A 21,654-nucleotide genomic window follows, 5' to 3' on the forward strand; every position below is an offset into this window, starting at 1 on the left:
CTGAAATAAGGAAAAACAAATCATTTTTGATATTTGACAATGCAGATAATAAATGAACAATTAAAACATCTATTAAATAGCACTACAATTTACATAAGTTGACTGTACATTTTTAGTACAGGTATTGGTGTTCTTGTGTCATGCTCTTGTCTAAGTTTAAGCATATGTTTTTGAATAAAAGTCATTGTGTGCTTAATGTCAACCGGGTATTACATTGAAAAGAAAATAGACAGCAAACATGCATTCCACAGCCTGTGTCATGTCAATGTCTGCCGCTCTTGTAATGTTCACGTTGTCCATTATAATGCTGACACTTTCAGCCTTGAGGGGATCAGGAGAGCCGTTAAACACTGTAGTTGGTGTAGGACCTTTGGGTTCCTGTGAAACAAACATTTCACCTTTTGAGTGCTTTTCACCAATTAACAGAAGTCATCAAACAGATTTAAAATGACCCCATCACCAACAAGCCAACATGTGTATGACTTCGTTTCTTCATTTGAACACAATCTGATATATATTTAATAATATCCTGGCTCTTCCAAGCTTTGTAATGTGTTTGAATGTCAACATTACTGATGACTGAAGAACATTCAACATGCTACCACGTCAGCTCCACTTCGATTACTTTGAATCTCATTGGTTCTTTCGTTCTTGTGACTGAATCCTTCATGACACAACACAGATATGACAGCCAGGTTGCAACACGCTCAATGGAGTGACCAGATTTATGATGGTGGAATACGGGATGGACAGTACCCTGAAAGTTCAGCATCATTACACCAGTCTTTAAATAATTGATGAATAAAAAAGTAAACTAAACTTAAAAGAATCAGTGTCTTTTACAGATCATACATTTATAGAGTAAGAAAAGAAAAACATTAAAAAATGTTTTATTTACAGATTCAGTATGTGTGCTGATCATCTGATTATGTATTTTCGCTTAAATGTCATTATCAAATACAAATCTGGTTTGCATGATCTCTCTGTCAACAGTAGCGCTGCTTGGTTCATGGTTCATGAAGCAACTTTAACATCCATGGAACCGTTCTATTCAACAAAAGGTTATTTATAGTGGAAAAATGTAAAAAAATTTAAAAATGTTTTTCACTTTCAGAAAAAAACGTTCTTTTAAGATTTGTTGACTGAACAAAAATAGTTATTCTATCTGGCATCACTGTAAAAAAGAAAAGAAAAAGAAAAACCTTTTGGAAGCTTTATTTTTAAGAGTAGCCTACAGGATGATATAATTTGAGATATGATTCAGATGCCTCAGAAATCATTCTAATAGCCGACGCTCATTTGCTGATTGTTACATCCAAAGATGTATATTTTTGTGAGAGGTGCATACTGTGGTATGTTTTCTTTTTCTTTTTGTTGTTGTTTTGTCTCCTGCTCTCCTTTGGCTCCCCCAGTCTTTCACTCTGGCAGGAACTGTATCTGACTGCGTCCCCAGCTGCACCTGCTTACCAACCGGGAGTGAAGCAGCATAAAAGCAAGCAGAACTCTCAATCATGGAGAATGTTTCTCCAGAGCATGATCTGTGTCCTGCGCGGTCCAGTTGTTGGAAGTGCAACTTTTTGTGGATCTGTGTGACTGTTTGCATTCCCTTTTTGGTTTAGACCTATTGTTGCTTTATTGCCTGCTTATTGTTGAATGCTGTAGCCTAAGGCACTGTTGCTTCCTTGTGAGTCTACAACTTTTATATTGTACAGTGATTTGCTTTACCATTTAAGCTGTTATTCTCCTCATTGTTTGTTTTTATTTCTTTATTACTTGGGAACTGTATGGGAGGTGGGCGCCATTTTATTTTGTAGTCCCCCGTTTTCTCCTGGAATTTAACTCCAAGGTAGACTAAACTTTTGTTATTTTGGCATTGCCCCATAGGTCTTTGTTTCCTTAGTCATTCGTACGAATTCATACGAATTGGGCATTGCAAACCAAAAGATTCAAAAGCTCATTTATCTAAAGCAAAAGTAAACCTACTGAAATTCTCCAAACCGCAGCTCTTTTGCTGGATGGGTGGTTTGGACTTTCTTAATATTAAATGAGATATAATATATATGTAGGTTTATAATATATACAAAATGTATCAACAAAAATAAAGAGATAATTAAATTACTTTGATTTAGCTATCATATTTTTTTTCTTTTCTTTTAAAACGTGTATGTTGATACCATTACTGATTATAAAGGTGAAAAGACATGAATGGTACACGTGTCACACGCTGCAATGAAGAATAAATCACTTTTTTGATCAGATTTTCTTTAGAAACAGAATTCATTCCATGTTGGTGTTTTCCTTTTTTTTTTTGTCAAAATCTTATCTTGTTTCTTTCTTTGTTTCTGAGTGTTTGACAGATTATGTGAAGATGGATTGCATCTATAACGACTGCTAAACCTGTGTGAATCTGATGTGCAGATACAAGCATACAAGACAAAGATCACATGCTCACATTCCAATAGACTCTGCTTCACTATTAATCATACATCAGTGATAAATATTGAAGTGTCATGATATACACTTTTTCTTCTTTGGCACCATTTACACAAGCAGAGTAAAAAATTAACTGTTTCAGCGTATTTTCATATTTGTTACATTGTGTGTTAATTTATTTAATTCTCTTATGTGCATTTCAAGACGTTTAAAGGCCAAAAATTGGATTACAATTTGTCAGTGGGCAGTAGATTATTTGTCAATACCTGCTCTCTCCTCATCTCCATCACTCTTTCTTGTTCTCTCAGTCTTCTTATTTTTCACAGTCTCTTCCACTCCTAAAGCTGAGCTTTGATTGATAGTCTTTTCATTTTTGTCTGTGACAATTAGGACTAAGACTTTTGATAATTTACCATTTAGTAGGCCTAATACCAAAGCGAATACAAACGAGAAAAAAAAAAAACGAATGTAAACTGAATGACAGCGGAATTAGTCCACATCTCCTCCACTGATCAACATAACTCAGCTCACACAATCCTGTGATAAGGTATTTTTGCATATAGGTTTTCTAGTTTTTCCGGAAAAACAAAACAAAAACGTTTTGACATAGGCCTATATCTCACAACATATGCATTTTGTGTGAGCTGCGCTTCAGTGAAGTTTCATCAGAGTTTGAAATCCATCAGTCGTAAATGCGTCCCTATAGCACGCATTGTGTATTATTATCGTATTATAGTGCAATTTATACGCGAAAATTAGTTTTTACGTGCATATGATATGCAGTTTTCATTACATTTCATTTTCAAAACATTGCTCAAAATATTTATTTTTTAAATAATATTTTTAAGTTCAACACATTTCACCACAGCAAACACTGCCTGAGACATAGTAAAGGGGGAACAATCAGAACAATACATAATAAAAACGTATGACAACATAATATAAATAGATATAAAAAAAATGAAAAATACAATTGAACCAACAAAAAAAAAACAGAAAAAAAAACATAATTTTATGCCAACCTTTTAGAGAGGGTGACTTATCACTAATCCAAGATATCAAAATATTTGTCCTAATAGTTAACAAGTAAAAAAGTAGTCGCTTTTTAATTTACATTGTGTGACGTTAAATTACAATATGTGACTCAATTCAATGGCTTATTATGTGACAGTCTCATAAACAACAGGTGTAATCTCCTGTTGCATTTGAAGAAGAGATGAGAATGAACTGAATTTATAAGATGTGATATGTAAGATCTTTGGCTGAATCACTCTTGTCCTTTTGCAGAGAGAGTCCAAACCTTCTCTCGTTCCTCTCCTGAAACGTCCATCCAAAACTCCCTCTCCGGGTCAATCTGTGATTCAATGTTTAACTCTACCATAAGAGCATAAAACTTTATAATAAGAGATGTGCTTCAGTGAAGGAGGTTCAGGAGGATCTTCTCGAGAATGAGTTAGCTAGAGGGAAGCGTCGTGCTTTTAAACTATAAATTGTAATAATCTAAGTTATGAATAGATAGCCTAAGGATATTTCTTAGATAAGTAGCCTTCAAGGAAAGATTGTTAACTAAGTTTATTAAATTCCACAATAGCTACACATTCATTATTAATCGTATGATGATGAAAACGGCTTCGTTAATGTTTTTAGACCATATCTCACGACCTCACTTGTACGAATTTGTACGATTTGTCTAAACCCACGTGATGGCTAGGTTTAGGGGCGGATTTTCGTCGGTCGTTTAAGATTTCTATCCTAAAAAAGAGCTGTCAAATATGAAATGTTTAGATTAGACAGTTTAACTCGCACTTTATGACAGTTTCTGAAGCGTTGCGCCAGAATTCACGCTCAGCTGCTTCTGTGAACATAAAGCCCGCATCTGATCTGATGGTCATCTCTCAAATATGTTGACATTGACGACTTTTTAACTTGTTAACTATAGGCTATGGGAAAATATTTTGATGTCTTAGATTAGTGATAAGTCACCCTCTCTAAAAGGTTCCCATACAATTATGCGTTTTTTTTTCTACACATTATATTTGTTCAATTATATTTTTAATTTAATCATATCTAGCCCTACTTATATTGTGTTGTCATACTTGATTTTGTTATTATTTTCCCCCCTTTGTCTCAGGCAATGTTTGCTGTGTTGTAATTTGTTGAACTTAAAATTAAAAAAAATATATTATTTTTTAAAATATTTTTGAGCATTGCATTGTGAATGTTATTTAATCTATAAGGTATTTCTATGCTGTTAGTAAATTAATAAATTGTTTATTTTTTAAACTGTTTTAAGGATCTGCTTGAAGGGACATAATGTTCCTAGAACAAAAAGTGAGGCTTTGCAGTTGCATTAGCTGGTTCTCTATAGTAAAACCAGATCCAAAGACAATTTGTGTCCTAAACGGGTGTGATGTGTCCAGTAATTTTTCCTCTCTGAAAGTTAAAATGCATCAAGTCACTGTATAAAGTTCCTCTGCATTCGTTGCCTATAATAGAATTTTTTTCTCAACTTTGTAGCGTTGCTGGCTGGACACTCTAGCAGAACTCGCAGAGATTTGCTGTCATGGAAAATGAATGCGTAGGTCTATAAGCAAAATAATAAACAAAATAAACAATTAATTATTTCAACAGATTTGAATTTCAAGGATAGGCTAGATGTTAGCTAGTCTTGCGGTTAGGCAGTGAAAACAAAGATTGTTACAGTCCGTGTTAGTCTCTGCAGTTCTTTAAGATGTCCAAATGTCCAAAATAGATTTGTGAAGTTCGTCGTCGAGCTGCAGTATCAGGCCCTGATGTATGATGAATCCTCTGCGATGATAAATGTAGGTGTGTAATCTAGTGTATTACTGAGTATTTATCTTGCTGATGTATGATTCTCAAATGTGGTTCTACAATAAACAAATAAAGTAATCAGTAACATAAACTGAATAGATGTGCAATCAGGCCAGCTGACAGTCTTGCCTGGGCCCGGGACAAGATAATCTTAGATGGGCCCCCCCCATTTTTTTTTTATAAAACACCATATAGCCTTCTTTCACCTAAACTGAATAATAAAAACACGTTTAAATGGGTACATTTTCTATAAATGTCTTCATTTTCTTTTCTTACATAGCCTACTGCAGTGTTAAAACACAAATAGACATGCAAAATCTGTGCATTTTGGGCACTTTTTGTGTGAAATCATATTTATTTTTTGTCCATCAAAAGTGTGCTTTCACTTTTAATTAGCTAAGCATGAGCAGCGCAGCAAAAATAGACTCGGATCTGGCCCATTATCTGTTCACCGATGACGACAGTGACACATTTCAGCCGGCTTTTTATTTCTCATCTCCATAAATATATCTAGTAGTAAAGCTAATGCAAGGGCTAGGATTTCAATGAAATCTTTGCTAATACTTCCTCATCATCATGGAGAGCGCAGTTCGCACCGCTTTCTTCTTTCCACAAGCGCGTGCTCTCCCGTGGCGTCTGTCGTTGCTATGCAACAATGAACTTGCGCGCCAAAATATTTCCATATGTGGCTCTTTTCTCCTTTCTTATCAACAAGTGGATTTACAGCCACCACATCAGCAGCACCGCCGGTCGCAATGTCTCAGCACTTTTATGAAGAGGTCGCAACTGCACGCGCTTCGGGCATGCACGCGCATCAAGTACCGGGTTTGAGAAAACCTGGTACCGTGGCGTGACGTTTAAAAAGAAAATTAGTACCGACTTGGTACCGAAGTACCGGGTCTTTGACAACACTCATAGACGTTGGCTGCGCTGTTTCTTACCTTGCTCTACGTTGACTTTAAGTTACTAATGTTAGTTCCAGCTTCACCGTCACCACCTTTTTAAAAATATTTGTTTAGGACATCTCGACTCGAAGGCCTCTATTTTCTTCTTCTCTTTTCTTTTCTGAACACCGGACTTGTGATGACCGGACATTTTAAGCGTAACGTTAGCCTACTGAACTTCAAATCAAATGACAACATCAAATTTCGATCAGTGGCCAAACCATTTTTGTTTTGGGGGTGGGGGGGTTCTTGACCACTACACTATTTAAAGGACAATTAGGAAGAAAACAAATAAAAAGCTTTTATGTAACTAGATATTTTATTAGAAAAAATATTAGATACTTTTTCCACAAATATGCCTATTTTATTTATTTTTTAACAATTATTCCATAATTTAATGAGGGCCCAGTTCTGGGCCCCCCCCCCCCCCAACCCTGGGCCCGGGACAACAGACCCGTTTGTCCCCCCCCTGTCGGCGGGCCTGTGTGCAATTAACACGGCAGAAATGCTGAGACATTACAACTGGCTGATCACGTTTGACACTATTAACATAATATTTCACACAATCAGGTAACCTCACTCTCATATAACATAAAATATAATGTAGCAGCCGTACATCAAGCTAAACAGTGAATAAGTGACACAATAACTGTTCAAAAGGCTCCTCTGTTACAGTGTCCGTGGGACAGGCTGAAGGTTTGAGCTGTGAAATTATTTTATTGAGGCAAGGAAGCGACATAGGCTCAAACTGATCAAACACTGTAAAACAGGTCAACATTTCAGAAGGGTCGGATACAGGTGGGGAGATATGAGCTCTAATGGAGGCAATCTTGTCTAAAAAATAGTGTAAAAAATTCTCACAGACTTCAGAAGAAGCTTCCAAACTGAAGGATTTGTGAGTCAAAACTTTTAGTGGAGAAACAATGTCAAGAATGCTGGCACATGTGGAGAGAAAGGAAGAAGTTAATTTCTCTGAGTCAGCTAAGAGACCAGTCTCAGACTGACATGACATTTGAAAAGCACAAGAAAACTGAGCAGCAGTGGTCGGCTTAAACACACGGCCTAGTGGCGGAGCCAGGATTTTTTCATAGGGGTGGCCAGGCAAGGGCCAGCAAACAGTCTGGGGTGGCATATAAATCTTAATTATTTTAACATAAAAATTAGTTTAAATAAATGTATTGGACTGTTTTAGTGCCTTCCTACACAACTGAATACAGTTAATTTGTACTTAATTGTAATTGAGATAGTAGTGAATTAGGAATCATGGAATACTGAGTGAATTTGATCTTTTTTATTATTATTAGCTACTTACTACCTCCAGGCATATTAATAAAGAGCACACACACTATAGCTAATTATATTATATTAGATTATTTAAATTATTTTATTATTTAGATTATTTATTAGGTTAGATTATTTAACCTTCATTGAATTTTATATAATCAATTAACTCTTCAACTTTCTATATTAGTTGTCAAAATAAAGAATCTAAACCCTTCTATCATACCTAAATTAAAAAGGGGGGAAAACATCTCTTTTGAATCCCTATGTGCAAGAATGTGAACAAGGCGGAAGTAAACAGCACATAAATACCAGAATGTAAAATTAGTTATTTTATGGATTTAATGATAGGCTAATGATAAATTTTAGTTTTTCCTTTACAAATTAACGCAAAATTACCGCCTATCTTCTAGTAGCCTCACACGTTCACTGATCTTTTGCATGTGTGAGCATACACAAAAATCGCTGCAAAAGATGCTTAGTTTCTGCATGTGCTATGGGGGATATTGTTCAAGTCTTGAAACAGGTTTGTGTTGCCTGACTTTGATGGCACGTATCTTCAGCAGTTTGCAGTGCAGGCTGCATTATTGATATTACATGTTTTGTGTCGAAATGCATATTTGACAGTGAGTTGACTGTAAATCTGCATCCTAACTCAAGCTAATACTACTTATTGTTAAATTTATGTTCATTAACAAAAACAGTAACATCTGTTAAAAAAAAATGTAACGACCACATTTTTATTTGGTAAAATGTAATATTCTGACTGTTTGAGTTTTATTAAAATTAACTATTGGTCATCCAGTATCATGCATTTAGATCATGATAACCACAGATAAAACCAGGCATAGCCTATAGCACCTCACTATCATGGCAAAATGTCACTTTATGGTTTCTATGGTATTTGTATGAAAAACAGTAGCCTAAATACATTATTAAATACTGTTTATATTCCATTAGTAATACATTGTCTACATTAATAATATAGGCTAATACAATTCAATATGTATATATCACATTTCATGGTGCAGTTAATATTACTTGTTACAGTAAATCCATGGTAAATGGATTCAGTATCAATTCAGATTCTGACTGTATCGTGCGCACAGTGTTTCTCCTGTTCTCCTGTCAGCGCTGTTTCATCTGCCTTTAAACTGGTTTAAACTGGACATTTGTGTTCTTTGCTAATTTGAGCCGAGCGGATAAATGGTCCGTGTGGCGCGCGGTTCAAATGAGTTTAGTTCCACTTTTGGCGCATAAACATTATCGAACATTTATCGAACTCTTGATATCGTTTTATCGAGAAAAATGATATCGCGATAATTATCGTTATTGTTTTATCACCTAGCCCTAATATAAAGTAAACAAACTAAATTTTAAAATGAACATTTCTATAGATGGCCCAACCATTTAACTAGCATTGCCATATACATATCCTTTCAGAGCCTGACTCCACCCACTGGCAATATTTGAAAAATGCTGGAAAAGTGGGCAGAGCCTAAATAACTATATAAATGCTATGCTAAATAGATGCTAATATACTCTATCTATATACTCTATCCTGATCGTTTTCAATACTCGCAATTCCAACTCCTGACTCGCTACAGTGGTTTTGACTTAAGATTGTTTTATACTGCCAAAGGCGTGGTAGCTTGTACCAAGGGCGTGGTGAGCTCATAGACAGTATAAGAAGGGTGAGCTGGAACCTGCTAACGTGCCACCGCAAACATCCAATAGGAAAATTCAACTGCAGTAGCCACCGTTCAACCTGAAGAGGGCAGCACTCAGACGTTTTTACACCATATATTGTAGAATTAAAACACTTTATACCCAAATGTCAAAAAAGTTACTCAAATCAATGAACAGCACTAATAAAGCCCTATTCTTACAGATCATTAACTAAAAAAAGTTAGCTTAGGGTTTAGTTACTCTTTAATGGTTTAAATTAGCCGAATTTACATTTTTCTAGGAATTATTTGACATTTACACCCACGATGGCCTGAATGACAACCATCATAGAATCAAGTTTAGGACCTAAATAAAGTGGTCCCATAAAGTATTTAGATACAACACACACTGCCTTTCAAAAGCTTCGGGTTCAGCAAGAGATTTTGTTTTAATCATGTTTAAAGAAATTAATACCTTTAAGAGAGCATTAAATTGATCAAAAGTGACAATAAAGAGATAATGTTTTAAAATTGTCTATTTCAAATAATTGCTGTTCTTTTGAACTTTATATTCATCAATGAATCCTGAACAAAATTAATTCAGTTTCCCGAAAAATATCAAGCAGCACAACTGTTTTTAACACTGATAATAATAACAATCAGAAATGTTTCTTGAGCAGCAAGTCATCATATTAGAATGATTTCTGAAGGATCATGTGACACTGAAGACTGGAGTAGGCCTAATGATGCTGAAAATTCAGCTTTGATCACAGAAATAAATTAAATAGAAAATATATTGCAATAGTATTCCATATTGCTGTTTTTACGGTGTTTTTGGTCAAATAAATGCAGGTTTGGTGAGCAGAAGAGGCTTCTTTCAAATAAAATAAAAAACCTATAATCTTACAATCCCCCAAAAAACATTTATGTTTAAAATAAAGCAATAGATATAATTTTGGCACGTCACTTGAACCTTCTTTGGAGCTGCTGTAGTTCATATATCTGGAGTTATCTATAACCAAAATATCAGATATCCAGTGATGTGTGTAATGACTGTATCATATACAATAGATCATATGAATTCTCAGCAGCAGATTGTCGATACTCACCCGTCGTGTGTTTCAGATGGTGTGGTGACGTACGAGCAGCTGAAGCTCATGATGTCCACTCGAAGCGTCCAGCTCGTCGATGTTCGTGAACCGGATGAGCTGGAAGCAGGATTTATTCCAGGAGCAACCAACATTCCTTGTAAGTCACACAGTTCAGCTCTACACACACACTTTATGAATGACAGTACTTTTGTTGATGTAGTGGGAGAGGTGGAGCAGGCCCTCAGACTGAGCCCGGATCAGTTTAGAGAGCGATACGGCGTCACAAAGCCTCACAGAGAAGACTCAGACTTTGTGCTGTTCTGTTGTAACATTTTTCCTTCTCAAGTGTTGAAAACTTAGAAGTGCAGACCAGGAGACTTTAAGAGGTATCTTTCGAGCAGAAGTTCTTTATTGCGTCGCTGTAGTCATCTCAATCAAGTCTAAATAAGAGAACTTTACATTGCAGTTTATATACATTTCAAGGGGGTGGAATTAATTTCATAGAGGAGGGGACTCTTGATTCAGCTGGTTACCTGATTTCATCAGGTAACAGTGTAACTCAGAGTCTTGAGATGCTAATCCAACAAGCCTGATTAGATCAACAAAAGGCCCAGCTGACCTTTGAGATGTGACAAGAGGTTAATGTCTGAAACCTTGATTGCCTCAAAATGGAAAACAGTGTGTGCATCTTTCTCAGTTAAAATACTATAGTATTGGAAGCTCAATAAATCATTTAAATACAATTTGTAATCCTACATTTCCCCCTTTGAGAGTTCTAAATAACTCTCACAAAATACAAATTTAGACACTTAAAAGTTCATTCTTGTAACTTGTGATCGTTACAGGCACATGCTTCTGTGTTGCTGTTTCTGCAATTGCATGCTGACACAGAAACAAACATGCAATTTTAGGGTCCGTGATGTTCTTACGGGTAATAGTCTTTTCTGGTAGGAACTGTGATTTTTTCGTGAGAGACGTGATTCATTTGTTAAATGAAAAACTTGATACTGTGGACGCATAGATAGTACGCTAATGAGAGAAACAACAGCAGAATTGCTATTTCCTTCATCCACATCCACGGTTTACCTAACAAGTTCCCGAACCATGAAGAGTTATCTTCAGTCATCTGGTGTAATTTTGTTGAAAGACCAAGACTGTCTTGTTGGACCATCATGTTTGTGCACAAGTGAGTCATGGCTGGAGTCTACACTTTGTGCTATGTCCTGATGGTTAGGAGTAGTATGACAATCTTGATCATGTTGCTGGATGACTGAAGGTTCCGTATGTGGGTCTCTGCGTTGTGTATTTTTTTCTTTTCAAGTGTTGAAAACTTAGAAGTGCAGACCAGGAGACTTTAAGAGGTATCTTTCGAGCAGAAGTTCTTTATTGCGTCGCTGTAGTCATCTCAATCAAGTCTAAATAAGAGAACTTTACATTGCAGTTTATATACATTTCAAGGGGGTGGAATTAATTTCATAGAGGAGGGGACTCTTGATTCAGCTGGTTACCTGATTTCATCAGGTAACAGTGTAACTCAGAGTCTTGAGATGCTAATCCAACAAGCCTGATTAGATCAACAAAAGGCCCAGCTGACCTTTGAGATGTGACAAGAGGTTAATGTCTGAAACCTTGATTGCCTCAAAATGGAAAACAGTGTGTGCATCTTTCTCAGTTAAAATACTATTTTATATCTATAATAATAAGGATAAAAAGGATAATACTATATCCTTTTGTGATAGTTGGCTCGGCAGTAGGTCTCGTTGTTTTCTGGAAGTGGTGTCTTCATACGCAGGTGAAGAGGTCGGTGCGTATGGGTTTCGGGACAGCCATCAAGTGGTATCTGCACAGAGGAAGACAGAAAACAAAAGACAGGAGAGCAGTATTTGTTCAAACACTAGGGTTGTAAACTTTTCCGAGTCTGCTAGACAGTAGGGCAGTATTTGTTCAAACACTATGGTTGTAAACTTTTTCTGAGTCTGCTAAACAGTAGAGCAGTATTGGTTCAAACACTAGGGTGGTAAATTTTCCGAGTCTGCTATTGTTGTTCCTTCTTTCCCTATTTCTTAATTATGACACCTAAAGAACGCAGTGAGGTGAGGATGGATTAATGGATGGGAAGGCCTATGAGGGATTCTTCACCAAAGGGTTGGCCTCCGACGCCTGTTGCAATCGGTTCTTCCCTCGGCTCCCCACTGGTTCGTGTCCTATCCTATCCCTGTTGGAGGGGGAACAACTTTACAGTGTGATACGTGAGTCCAGGTTTTCCTTCCCTGACACAATACTGCAGCTGCTGTAATCAACATCACTTGATGTGGTCCATGCCACTTAGGGTCTAATGGCTTTTTCCTGAATGACTTTATCATGACCCATTGACCTGGGATGATTGTGTGTCCACCTTCTGGTGGAGTCTGCCAACATGACTCAACTCTCCCTCTGGCACTCTGTACCGCCTTTGTTAGGTTTTCACAGTAAGCAATCAGGGCATCTGAGGCAATGTGTTCATCAGCATTTCTAAGATCAATCACACCTGACATCTGCATGGGGCGTCCAGTAATAATCTCATGAGGGCTCAGTCCTACTGTTCTGTTAGGTGATGCTCTCATACTACACAGTACTGCTGGCAGTGCTTCGACCCATGGTACCCCTTCCTGATGCATTTTGCTTAGTCTGGTTTTGATTGTTCTGTTCGATCGTTCAACCTGTCCTGATGCTTGTGGCCTGCATGGACAGTGAAGATTCCACTTAATCTTCAAAATTCTAGACACTTCCTTGACTACCTGTCCTGTGAAGTGTGTACCTTGATCTGAGTCAATGCAATCTGGTAATCCCCATCTGGGAATGAAATCAGTGACAAGACATTTAGCAGTATGTGCAGCTGTAGCACGCCCTGTTGGATAAGCTTCTACCCATCTTGAGAACTTATCTATTACTACCAAAACATCAGTTTTTCCCTTACAACGAGGCAATGATATGTAATCAACTTGCAGGTGGATCACTGGATCACTGGATCTTCCCTCCACTGGTTTGAGTCCTATCTCACAGGTAGGTCATTCAGGGTCGCATGGAGAGGCGAGGTATCCAAAGCACATCGACTGACCACAGGGGTTCCCCAGGGGTCAGTCCTTGGACCCCTCCTCTTCTCCATTTACACCACATCACTGGGACCCATCATACAGGCACATGGTTTCTCTTACCATTGCTATGCTGATGACACCCAGCTCTACCTCTCATTTCAACCAGACGATCCCACAGTAGCTGCACGTATCTCTAGCTGTCTGGCAGACATTTGGGCATGGATGAAGGAACATCACCTGCAGCTCAATCTGGCAAAGACTGAGCTTCTCGTTCTCCCTGCCAATCCGTCTCTACAGCACGACTTCACTATCCAGCTAGACTCATCCTCAATCACCCCATCAAGGTCAGTCAGAAATCTTGGAGTAATCTTTGATGACCAGCTAACCTTCACAGACCACATTTCAAAGACAGCTCGATCATGCAGGTTTGCAATGCACAACATCAGGAAGATCAGGCCTTTCCTAACTGAGCATGCAACACAACTTCTTGTCCAGGCCCTGGTTATTTCTAGGCTTGATTACTGCAATGCTCTTCTAGCTGGTCTTCCATCATGTGCAACTAAACCCTTACAAATGATCCAGAATGCTGCTGCTCGTCTTGTCTTCAACGAGCCCAAAAGGGCCCACGTCACTCCGCTGTTCATCTCCCTGCATTGGCTACCACTCGCTGCTCGAATCAAGTTCAAGGCGCTGACACTTGCTTACAGATTGTCCACCGGCTCAGCTCCCTCCTACTTTCACTCGCTCCTACGGGTCTACATCCCTACCAGAAGCCTACGATCGGCCAAGGAGCGACGGCTCGTGGTGCCTTCACAGCGAGGCACAAAATCACTGTCCAGAACATTCTCATTCACGGTTCCATGCTGGTGGAATGACCTACCCACCCTCGTCCGGAATGCAGAATCCCTGACAGCATTCAAAAGACAACTGAAAACTCATGTCTTCCGTGAGCACTTAACATAAGAAAAAAAAAAAAAACTTTTTCTTGAAATCTTCGCTTGTCTGGTTTATGCTACTCTGAGCAATGTTTGAACTTTGTATTCTGAGCACTTCTTGCGTTGTTTTTGCCTCTCCATGATGACTCGCTTGGTTTAATCCTCAAATGTAAGTCGCTTTGGATAAAAGCGTCTGCTAAATGACTAAATGTAAATGTAAATGTAAATGTAGGTGACGAAATGGTCCTGGTGGGGCTGGGGTATGTGCTGCTGGTGTAGTGGCTGCTGGTACATCATTATTTTTCTGACATGTAACACACCTCTTGGCTGTTTCTGTGGCTACATTTCTGAATTTTGGATTCCACCACTGATTTGAGAACCTGTGATTCATCGTTGCTGGACCACTGTGACCCAAATTGTGTATTTGTTGAGCCAAATATGGCAACAGTGATTCGGGAGCAACATACTTTTCCCCTTTGGTCCAGCACCCGGATGAATCCACTGTGGCTCCTTTGTCTAACCATGTCCATGCTTCATACAGAGGAACGTCTTTGTACAGATCAATTATTGATTCAGGAGGCATAATTGTCTTCTGTGCTGCACTACCTGAACACACTTGTACAGTTGCATAGAAACAAGCCTGTTTAGCTGCTATATCAGCAAGAGCATTACCTTTAGCTTCCGTAGTATTAGTTGTGAGATGTGCTTTCACTTTTATCACTGCTAATTTCTTTGGAAGTTTCATGGAAAACATTAGATCTTTCACTAATTCAGCATGCTTAATGGGGGATCCAGCAGAAGTTAGAAACTGTCTGGTTTGCCAAATGACACCAAAATCATGAATTACCCCAAAAGCATATCTGGAATCTGTGTAGATATTAGCAACTGATCCTGAAGCTAGCGTGCATGCTCTTGTTAGGGCTACTAGTTCTGCAGCTTGAGCTGAAAAATGATCTGGAAGACGTCCTGAAGCTAACACTTCCGTGGTGGACGTTACTGCATAACCTGCTCGTCTGTTACCTTCAATTACTTGAGCTGACCCCCAACGTCTCCTGGTCTTCGCTTCTAAGTCTCCTACACTTAAGAAGAACAAGGTTTACAACACTCTGTAGTTTTAAAACACATAATTCAATGCAAACACAAAGATGACTGAGAGATGAGCAAATAAACGTTCCTCAAAAGCCTGATGATCATATTTGAGACTCACATTTTAACATGATTTTTCTAATAAATTATGTATGATAATCAAGTAAACCTAAACTGCTACAGTGCACTAATTGTTCAAATATTACTATAACAATATCAAAGTTATTCTTACGTTTACTTTATAAAAATGAAAGATTTCACAGCAAAAAGACCTTGTGAACCACAAGCTGAAGGGGGACGTTTGCACAATTGTAAAAAAAGGTCTTTTACTTGCTAAAAAGTGTAAACTATCTATCAGACGACAGAAGGCATGTAGTAGATCGAGTACAGATGGTTTTTCAGAAAAGTTTTGATCATGTTTATGATATTATATTTTGCAAAGCAAATATGATATTATGGGTTCATTTAAGAGAGTTTCCCTCTATGATTTGGTGTCCTTCATATGTCAACATTTATTTTTCCTATGCTTTCTTGCATTTTCTATTTGTTTTGTTTTTATAGGTAGTGACATTAGTTATATGACTGTTTTTTTTATGTAGAAATGGTTTTATGAATATAATGCATTAATTATTTAATTGGCTAGAAAATGCGCTGTAAATATTGCTATTAAATAATTTTTATGATTTAAATCCTCATCCGGTAATCAGAAAAACCTAAGCAAGTCATGATCATTCATTGGATTCATCCTCACTGACTCACAGATGACAAAAGTCAGGTATCCGTGTGTGTTTCCTCTCAGGGCCCGTCATTACGCTGGAGGATTCAACGAGTGGCGTCAGCGGGAAGATCTGCGAGCAAGAGTCGAGCATAAAACTTGACAACAGAGGAATAATGCTTATTTCAGGACCTAAGACTATGATTATGAATTTATACTCCACTTGACTGTTAAAATTACAGCAGAGACCAAAAATGTATTCATCAAATGTGTCTTTGGCAAAGACTCAATAAATATTGCATTGTTTATGATACACTTTGTTTGTTTTTATGCCATATCATTTTGTCACCATAAATGGACCGAGCGAGTTGAACACGTTGAAACCGAAAGTGATATATTGACAATGAATATCAAACTGCGCACTATACAGCCCTCCCATTTAAACCTAACAAATAATTAAGTAGTATAGTGACATGAATAAACAGGAACAGGCTGAGGATATCATCAACTGCGATATTATTGTAAACACAGCTCGTGAATTCCCATTTGAGATCTAATGAGCCAAAACAAATATTAGAGTATCTCAACCTGTCACATTCACAACTAAATTTTCTACAAAATGAAGGGATGACAATGAAATGAAATGGTTCATCAGAGTGTTTTTCCCGCACATTATTATGACGGTGCCGGTGAGACTCAAACACTCACCGCTTTGAGAAAAGCTCTGCTTTAACCCTTTCATGCATGAATTATGATAACCTCAGTCAGGATTTTTTTTCCTTTGTGTTTTTATTGCTCTTAGGGCATGAAAAACAATATTTGAAATTTTCTTTTTTTTTAACACATTTTTCAAAGAGATTTTCAGATGTCCACTTGAGTGGACAGCATGCGTTTATGGTTTAAACTGAAGAGATACTGTCTGTATTAAACATAATACAGTAATCAAACATATATAGTGTCTGTATTTTTAACTGTAATTGTATTAAAAACCAATTAATACAATTATAAAATCATGTGAAACTATAAAATATATACAAAAAATAAAAATGTGAAATGTTGCAAAGGCATCGTACGAAACGGCATCAGACAAAACAGCCTCAGACATATTTCGACATAATATCTTGTTATTTCGACATAATAACTTGCTATTTTTCGACATAATAAGGGGGCATTCTAATCTGCATTATTATGCGTTTTATAATGGTTTTCTATGGGAGGAAAATGCTAAACATTTAATTAAACGCGTTGCGTTAATATTCTCATCTGATTTTTTGTAGTATAGCCTACTTTATTATGATTTTAGTATCATAAAGATTAATACATGCACGTACAATTAACCGTGAACTTGATAAATGTGACAGATATTTTTTACACAAACAAATGCCTTTAAACGTATGTGCAAAATTCAGAATTAAATGAATGTGCAGCAATAGAGGGCTACTAAATAAGCGCATTTAGTTTCATATTTGTTAAAATATTAGAATGTTATTTTTTTTTCCATGTTGATTATGAAAAAGTGAACAGCATGAGTAAGATAGGATGCGCAATATATGGGTAAGACATGATTTTGACCACTTCATTAAGTTTTGTTTTGTAGAAAGTGAATTTCGTTTTGAATAAATTGTATCTTAATTTTAATCATTTTTTATCAACCAATTGCCTGGATTTAATAAATAAGAGGCAAATATAGCAGACAATTATAATCATTATGGAGGCGCCGGTGTGTCACTTGCATTGCAGTGAACTGGAGCGCATCTCATCATAAAGTTAAACTCAGTGTATGGCTCACAGACATGAAAAATATATCTATTTTTCAAAAAAATGTTTACAGCAATGTTAAATCAAGCAGTCTAATAGCTCGAAAGAAGGCTTTAACTTCACGATCGTGAAAACTATCAGTTTGCCAACATACAAGCTAGCTAGTTGAAATGTCATCTAACTTTTTAAACGTGCAAATAAAACTCCCGAAATGCATGTTCTCTTCTGTATACAACGTAATTAGTGTAACATTTGATGAAAGCACATATATAAATATATCATGACGGGTTATCTCCTCCATCAGCTGTTGTTGTATCTGATCTGGGCCGGGTTTCCCGATAACGATCGGGTTTCCCGATAACGATCGATAACGATATCGGGTTTCCCGATAACTTAGCTTTTAAGAGTGCAAGGTTACTAATGCACTTAACATAAACGCGCGAGAAGAGAACGCGTTCTACGTGCTACTTAAGCGTTGCTGTCCATTCGGGAAGTGCTGGAATATAACCTTATATGGAATCATATTCTGAACGTTTAACCTAATAATCGTCATTTGTTGTGGATTAGAAATTAAGACAAGTCTAGGCCTATATGAAGCACCTATACAGGCGGAGGCACTGACAAAATGGCTGAACAAAAAACAAAAAAAAAACAAGAGAAGATACCTTTCAAAAAGATTCAATTAAATGTCCTTTTAGAGGAGATAGAGCGAAACAAAGATTTTATTTTTAACAGATTTAAATGACACCATACAAATAAGGAAAAACAAAACATCTGGGAGGACATTGCAAACTCACTGCAACCGGTGTTCAAAGATCAGTCCGCAAGAAATGCCCAATACATGGCTGGTTTTCGTGCACGTCAGCAAGTCATTGACAGATTTTTTTTAAATTTATTTGTATTTTGCCCAGTCTTTAAAGCATATTTCCCACATTACTTATTGTATGATTTTTTTGTTCATTCATTTAATTTGTGTATTTCTATTTTTTGTTCCCTTTTTAATTATTTTATATATAAATTCATTAAAACAAAACACGAGTACAATAAAGTGTACAATAAAGTACAATCAAAACCTTATATTATACTCACGTTGCAGTGTAATCTGTTAAATCTAGATAAAAAAGTGTAATCTGCCGGTTGTCCTGCAGGAGACCTCATAAATCTGTCTTCTTACGATGCACTTGGGGATTAACGATTACTCCAGAGCACTCGTAGTTCTACGAAGATTTTCAAGTGCTATTTAAGTTACGATGCTTTTGGGAAACAGACCATTAAGATCAGTCGTACGATCGTTTTTACGAACTTCTTAGGCTTACGATGCTTTTGGGAAACCCAGCCCTAAACCGCGTACATGTGACGTCACATGGGGCGGGGCAATGCGAACCTCTAAACTCCACCTGAGTCCGTTTTGTCCGATGCCGTTATGTCTGATGCCTTTGTGTCTGAGGCTGTTTTGTCTGATGCCTTTTTGTCTGATGCCGTTTCGTCTGATGCCTAATTGTACGAGACCTAGGCTACCTGACACCTGACATTGTTTTTATGAAAAAAATAAAAAATATGCACCAAACAAGCCACTTTGAAATTTTGCTGTTTTCATGCATAGGGCCTACAAAAGTTGGGTGACCCTCCCCCTAGACTTATAACGAGATTCTTACGAGATTCTCCGCCTCTTTTGTTGCATAGCTTGGAGATCAACCTCCTGTACAGCCACGAATTTTCGTGAGTGTTGCTTCCAGTAAAATGACCCTAAATGAGTACACAAATAACGTATGAATAAGAGCTAATTCGTGAGATTGACATGTGAATGCATATTAATTTAGCAGCAAAGTTTGACATTGTTTATGGTTATAGTTTGAAATGTGGGACTTCATAAATGTTGATGCAGCAATTTAAAGCCCACTATATTTGCAGCCTAATTGTGTAGCAACATAAACGTTCATCATCTAATTAGCACCGGTGTTGGGAGTAACGCGTTACAAAAGTAATGCATTACAGTAACATATTACTTTTTGCTGTAACGCAGTAATGTAAGGCATTACTAATCAATTTCCAGTCATATTTTACTCGGTACATGTTCAGTAACGCTTGCGTTACAACACACTTTTGAAAAATCAAGTATTACCTGTTCATCAGTCAATAGCCGCGTGTGGTGCACAAGTTTTTGATTTATTTAATTCATCTGAAAAATGAATGCCATTTTACAGTATTTTATTTTACTTTTTGTTTTTAAAGATATGGAATGAGAAATTTTAACTGTTTTTGAGATTATTATTTCAGCATAAAACAATTGTAGTAAAGTAAAGTGAATTTGGTGTTGTTCACATAAACACACTGACACAGGCACTGAGGGTTTGAATATTGAGTTTACTGAGGAATAAAACAGTTTTCACAGTTCCTCTATAGGCTACAGTATGGCAGCTCATTGTGTGTCTGTTATTATATCATACAAACTATTTTCTGCATGCGGTCGGTTAGTGTTTAATTTTAAAGGGTTCCAGAGGGTCACTGGCGGTTTTAGGGTACTGGACTCCGAGCACAGTCAGTTTCTCTCCATGGCAGGAGAGAGCTTGAAATATCATCACATGAAGGTACTTCTCTACTCCGACCTTCACCTGAGAGAGAGAGAGAGAGAGAGAGAGAGAGAGAGAGAGAGAGAGAGAGAGAGAGAGAATACACATGCATTTATGTGATCTCTTCCACGTAAAACTGTAGTCTGTTCACATTGATCCATGACACCGCGAACATATTTCTACGAGTTCTGCTACAGTGACCATTGCAAACTAGATTTGAGTGTCCAGCAACGCTACACAGTTGAGAAAAGTTTTCTGTTATACAAATGCAGAGAAACTTTATACAGTGAAGTTTTTTACAGTGAAGAAATTGTATCTTTCAGAGAGGACGGAAAAATGACACATCACACCCGTTTAGGACACACTGTCTGCCATAGTTCGCTTGTTGATATTAGAAACATACAAATTTTGCTGAAAGTATTTCTGTGAAACAATACAAAACACTCATTTACCTTGACCAGATAGTTTTTTCCTGCCACAATCTGATGCCTGAAGGTTTTAGGAATGCAAACATCAAAATGGACTCCAGCCTGCTTCCCTGCCTGAATAAACAAATACACATTTTAGGCCCTGTCCGCACGGAGACGCGTTTAGCTGTATACGTACAAATTTTTTTATCGGATCGGCGTTTCGTCCAGACGGATCCGGCGTTTTGGGACATATTGATCTAAATTATTATTTTAAAAAGATTTCGTTTATTGGTCTCTAGGGAGGTACGTCTATCAGTCAGATATCATAAAACTCAAGTGAAATGTTTTGTGATTTGAAGTGAAAAGGAAAACATTTTTTTTTTAAATAACACATTTTACAGCATCAAAATAGATAATTTTACTTGGCTGTGTTTTAACAAAAACACATTTACTACAAGAGTGATTTTCTGTCTCTTACCTCAGTGCAGATGTTCTCCACATCTGCATTGACAGGCTCCTCTGTGCTCCATCCTCCCAAAATTTGCTTTGCATCAGTCATTGTGCTGGTGATCAAATCTGGATAATAAACTGTATTATCAGGCAGTTTGTCTCACAGATTGATTCTGATCCACTATTTATGCTGCCAAAATCGCATGACGTCACATTGTAATTCCATGTGTTCACATCAAAGGGAGTGAATGAATAGGCGGAGTTTCTCTTTGGGGTGTTGTGTAATATTCAGTTCCTGTGAAACAGAAAAGAAGATACTCTGAAGAACATTGGGAACCATTTAAACTAATATTGGTGCTGATTGACTTCCATTGTATGTACAAACAACATAACTGACGCATTTTTCAA

At 37.2% G+C, this 21,654-nt stretch overlaps 1 protein-coding gene and 1 pseudogene across 1 annotated transcript; both read right to left on the reverse strand.

Moving 5' to 3' along the window:
* Positions 1–11,614: 11,614 nt before the first annotated feature.
* LOC143747535 (uncharacterized) lies at positions 11,615–19,562 on the reverse strand. Its single transcript, XM_077240329.1, has 3 exons — positions 19,472–19,562; positions 16,103–16,191; positions 11,615–15,336 (listed from the first exon to the last, which is right to left on the reverse strand). The coding sequence occupies exons 2-3, from the start codon at positions 16,150–16,152 to the stop codon at positions 14,454–14,456; spliced, it is 933 nt and encodes a 310-aa protein (XP_077096444.1). The 5' UTR covers positions 16,153–16,191; positions 19,472–19,562; the 3' UTR covers positions 11,615–14,453.
* Positions 19,563–20,287: 725 nt separating this feature from the next.
* On the reverse strand, positions 20,288–21,448 carry LOC143747538 (cystatin-B pseudogene; annotated as a pseudogene).
* Between the last annotated feature and the right edge of the window lie 206 nt (positions 21,449–21,654).

The sequence above is a fragment of the Siphateles boraxobius genome, unplaced genomic scaffold, assembly GCF_051911475.1.
Source record: "Siphateles boraxobius isolate OS27281-9 unplaced genomic scaffold, OSU_SipBor_1 224, whole genome shotgun sequence".
NCBI classification, from domain to species: domain Eukaryota; kingdom Metazoa; phylum Chordata; class Actinopteri; order Cypriniformes; family Leuciscidae; genus Siphateles; species Siphateles boraxobius.

What these genes read in the sequence shown, in the direction of transcription:
- LOC143747535 (XM_077240329.1), bottom strand. Translation starts at nt 16,152, where the DNA reads ATGACGGGCCCTGAGAGGAAACACACACGGATACCTGACTTTTGTCAT. An exon ending in ATACCTGACTTTTGTCATCT is followed by an intron (nt 15,337 to 16,102) that starts GTGAGTCAGTGA and finishes GTTCTTCTTAAG; the next exon opens with TGTAGGAGACTTAGAAGCGA.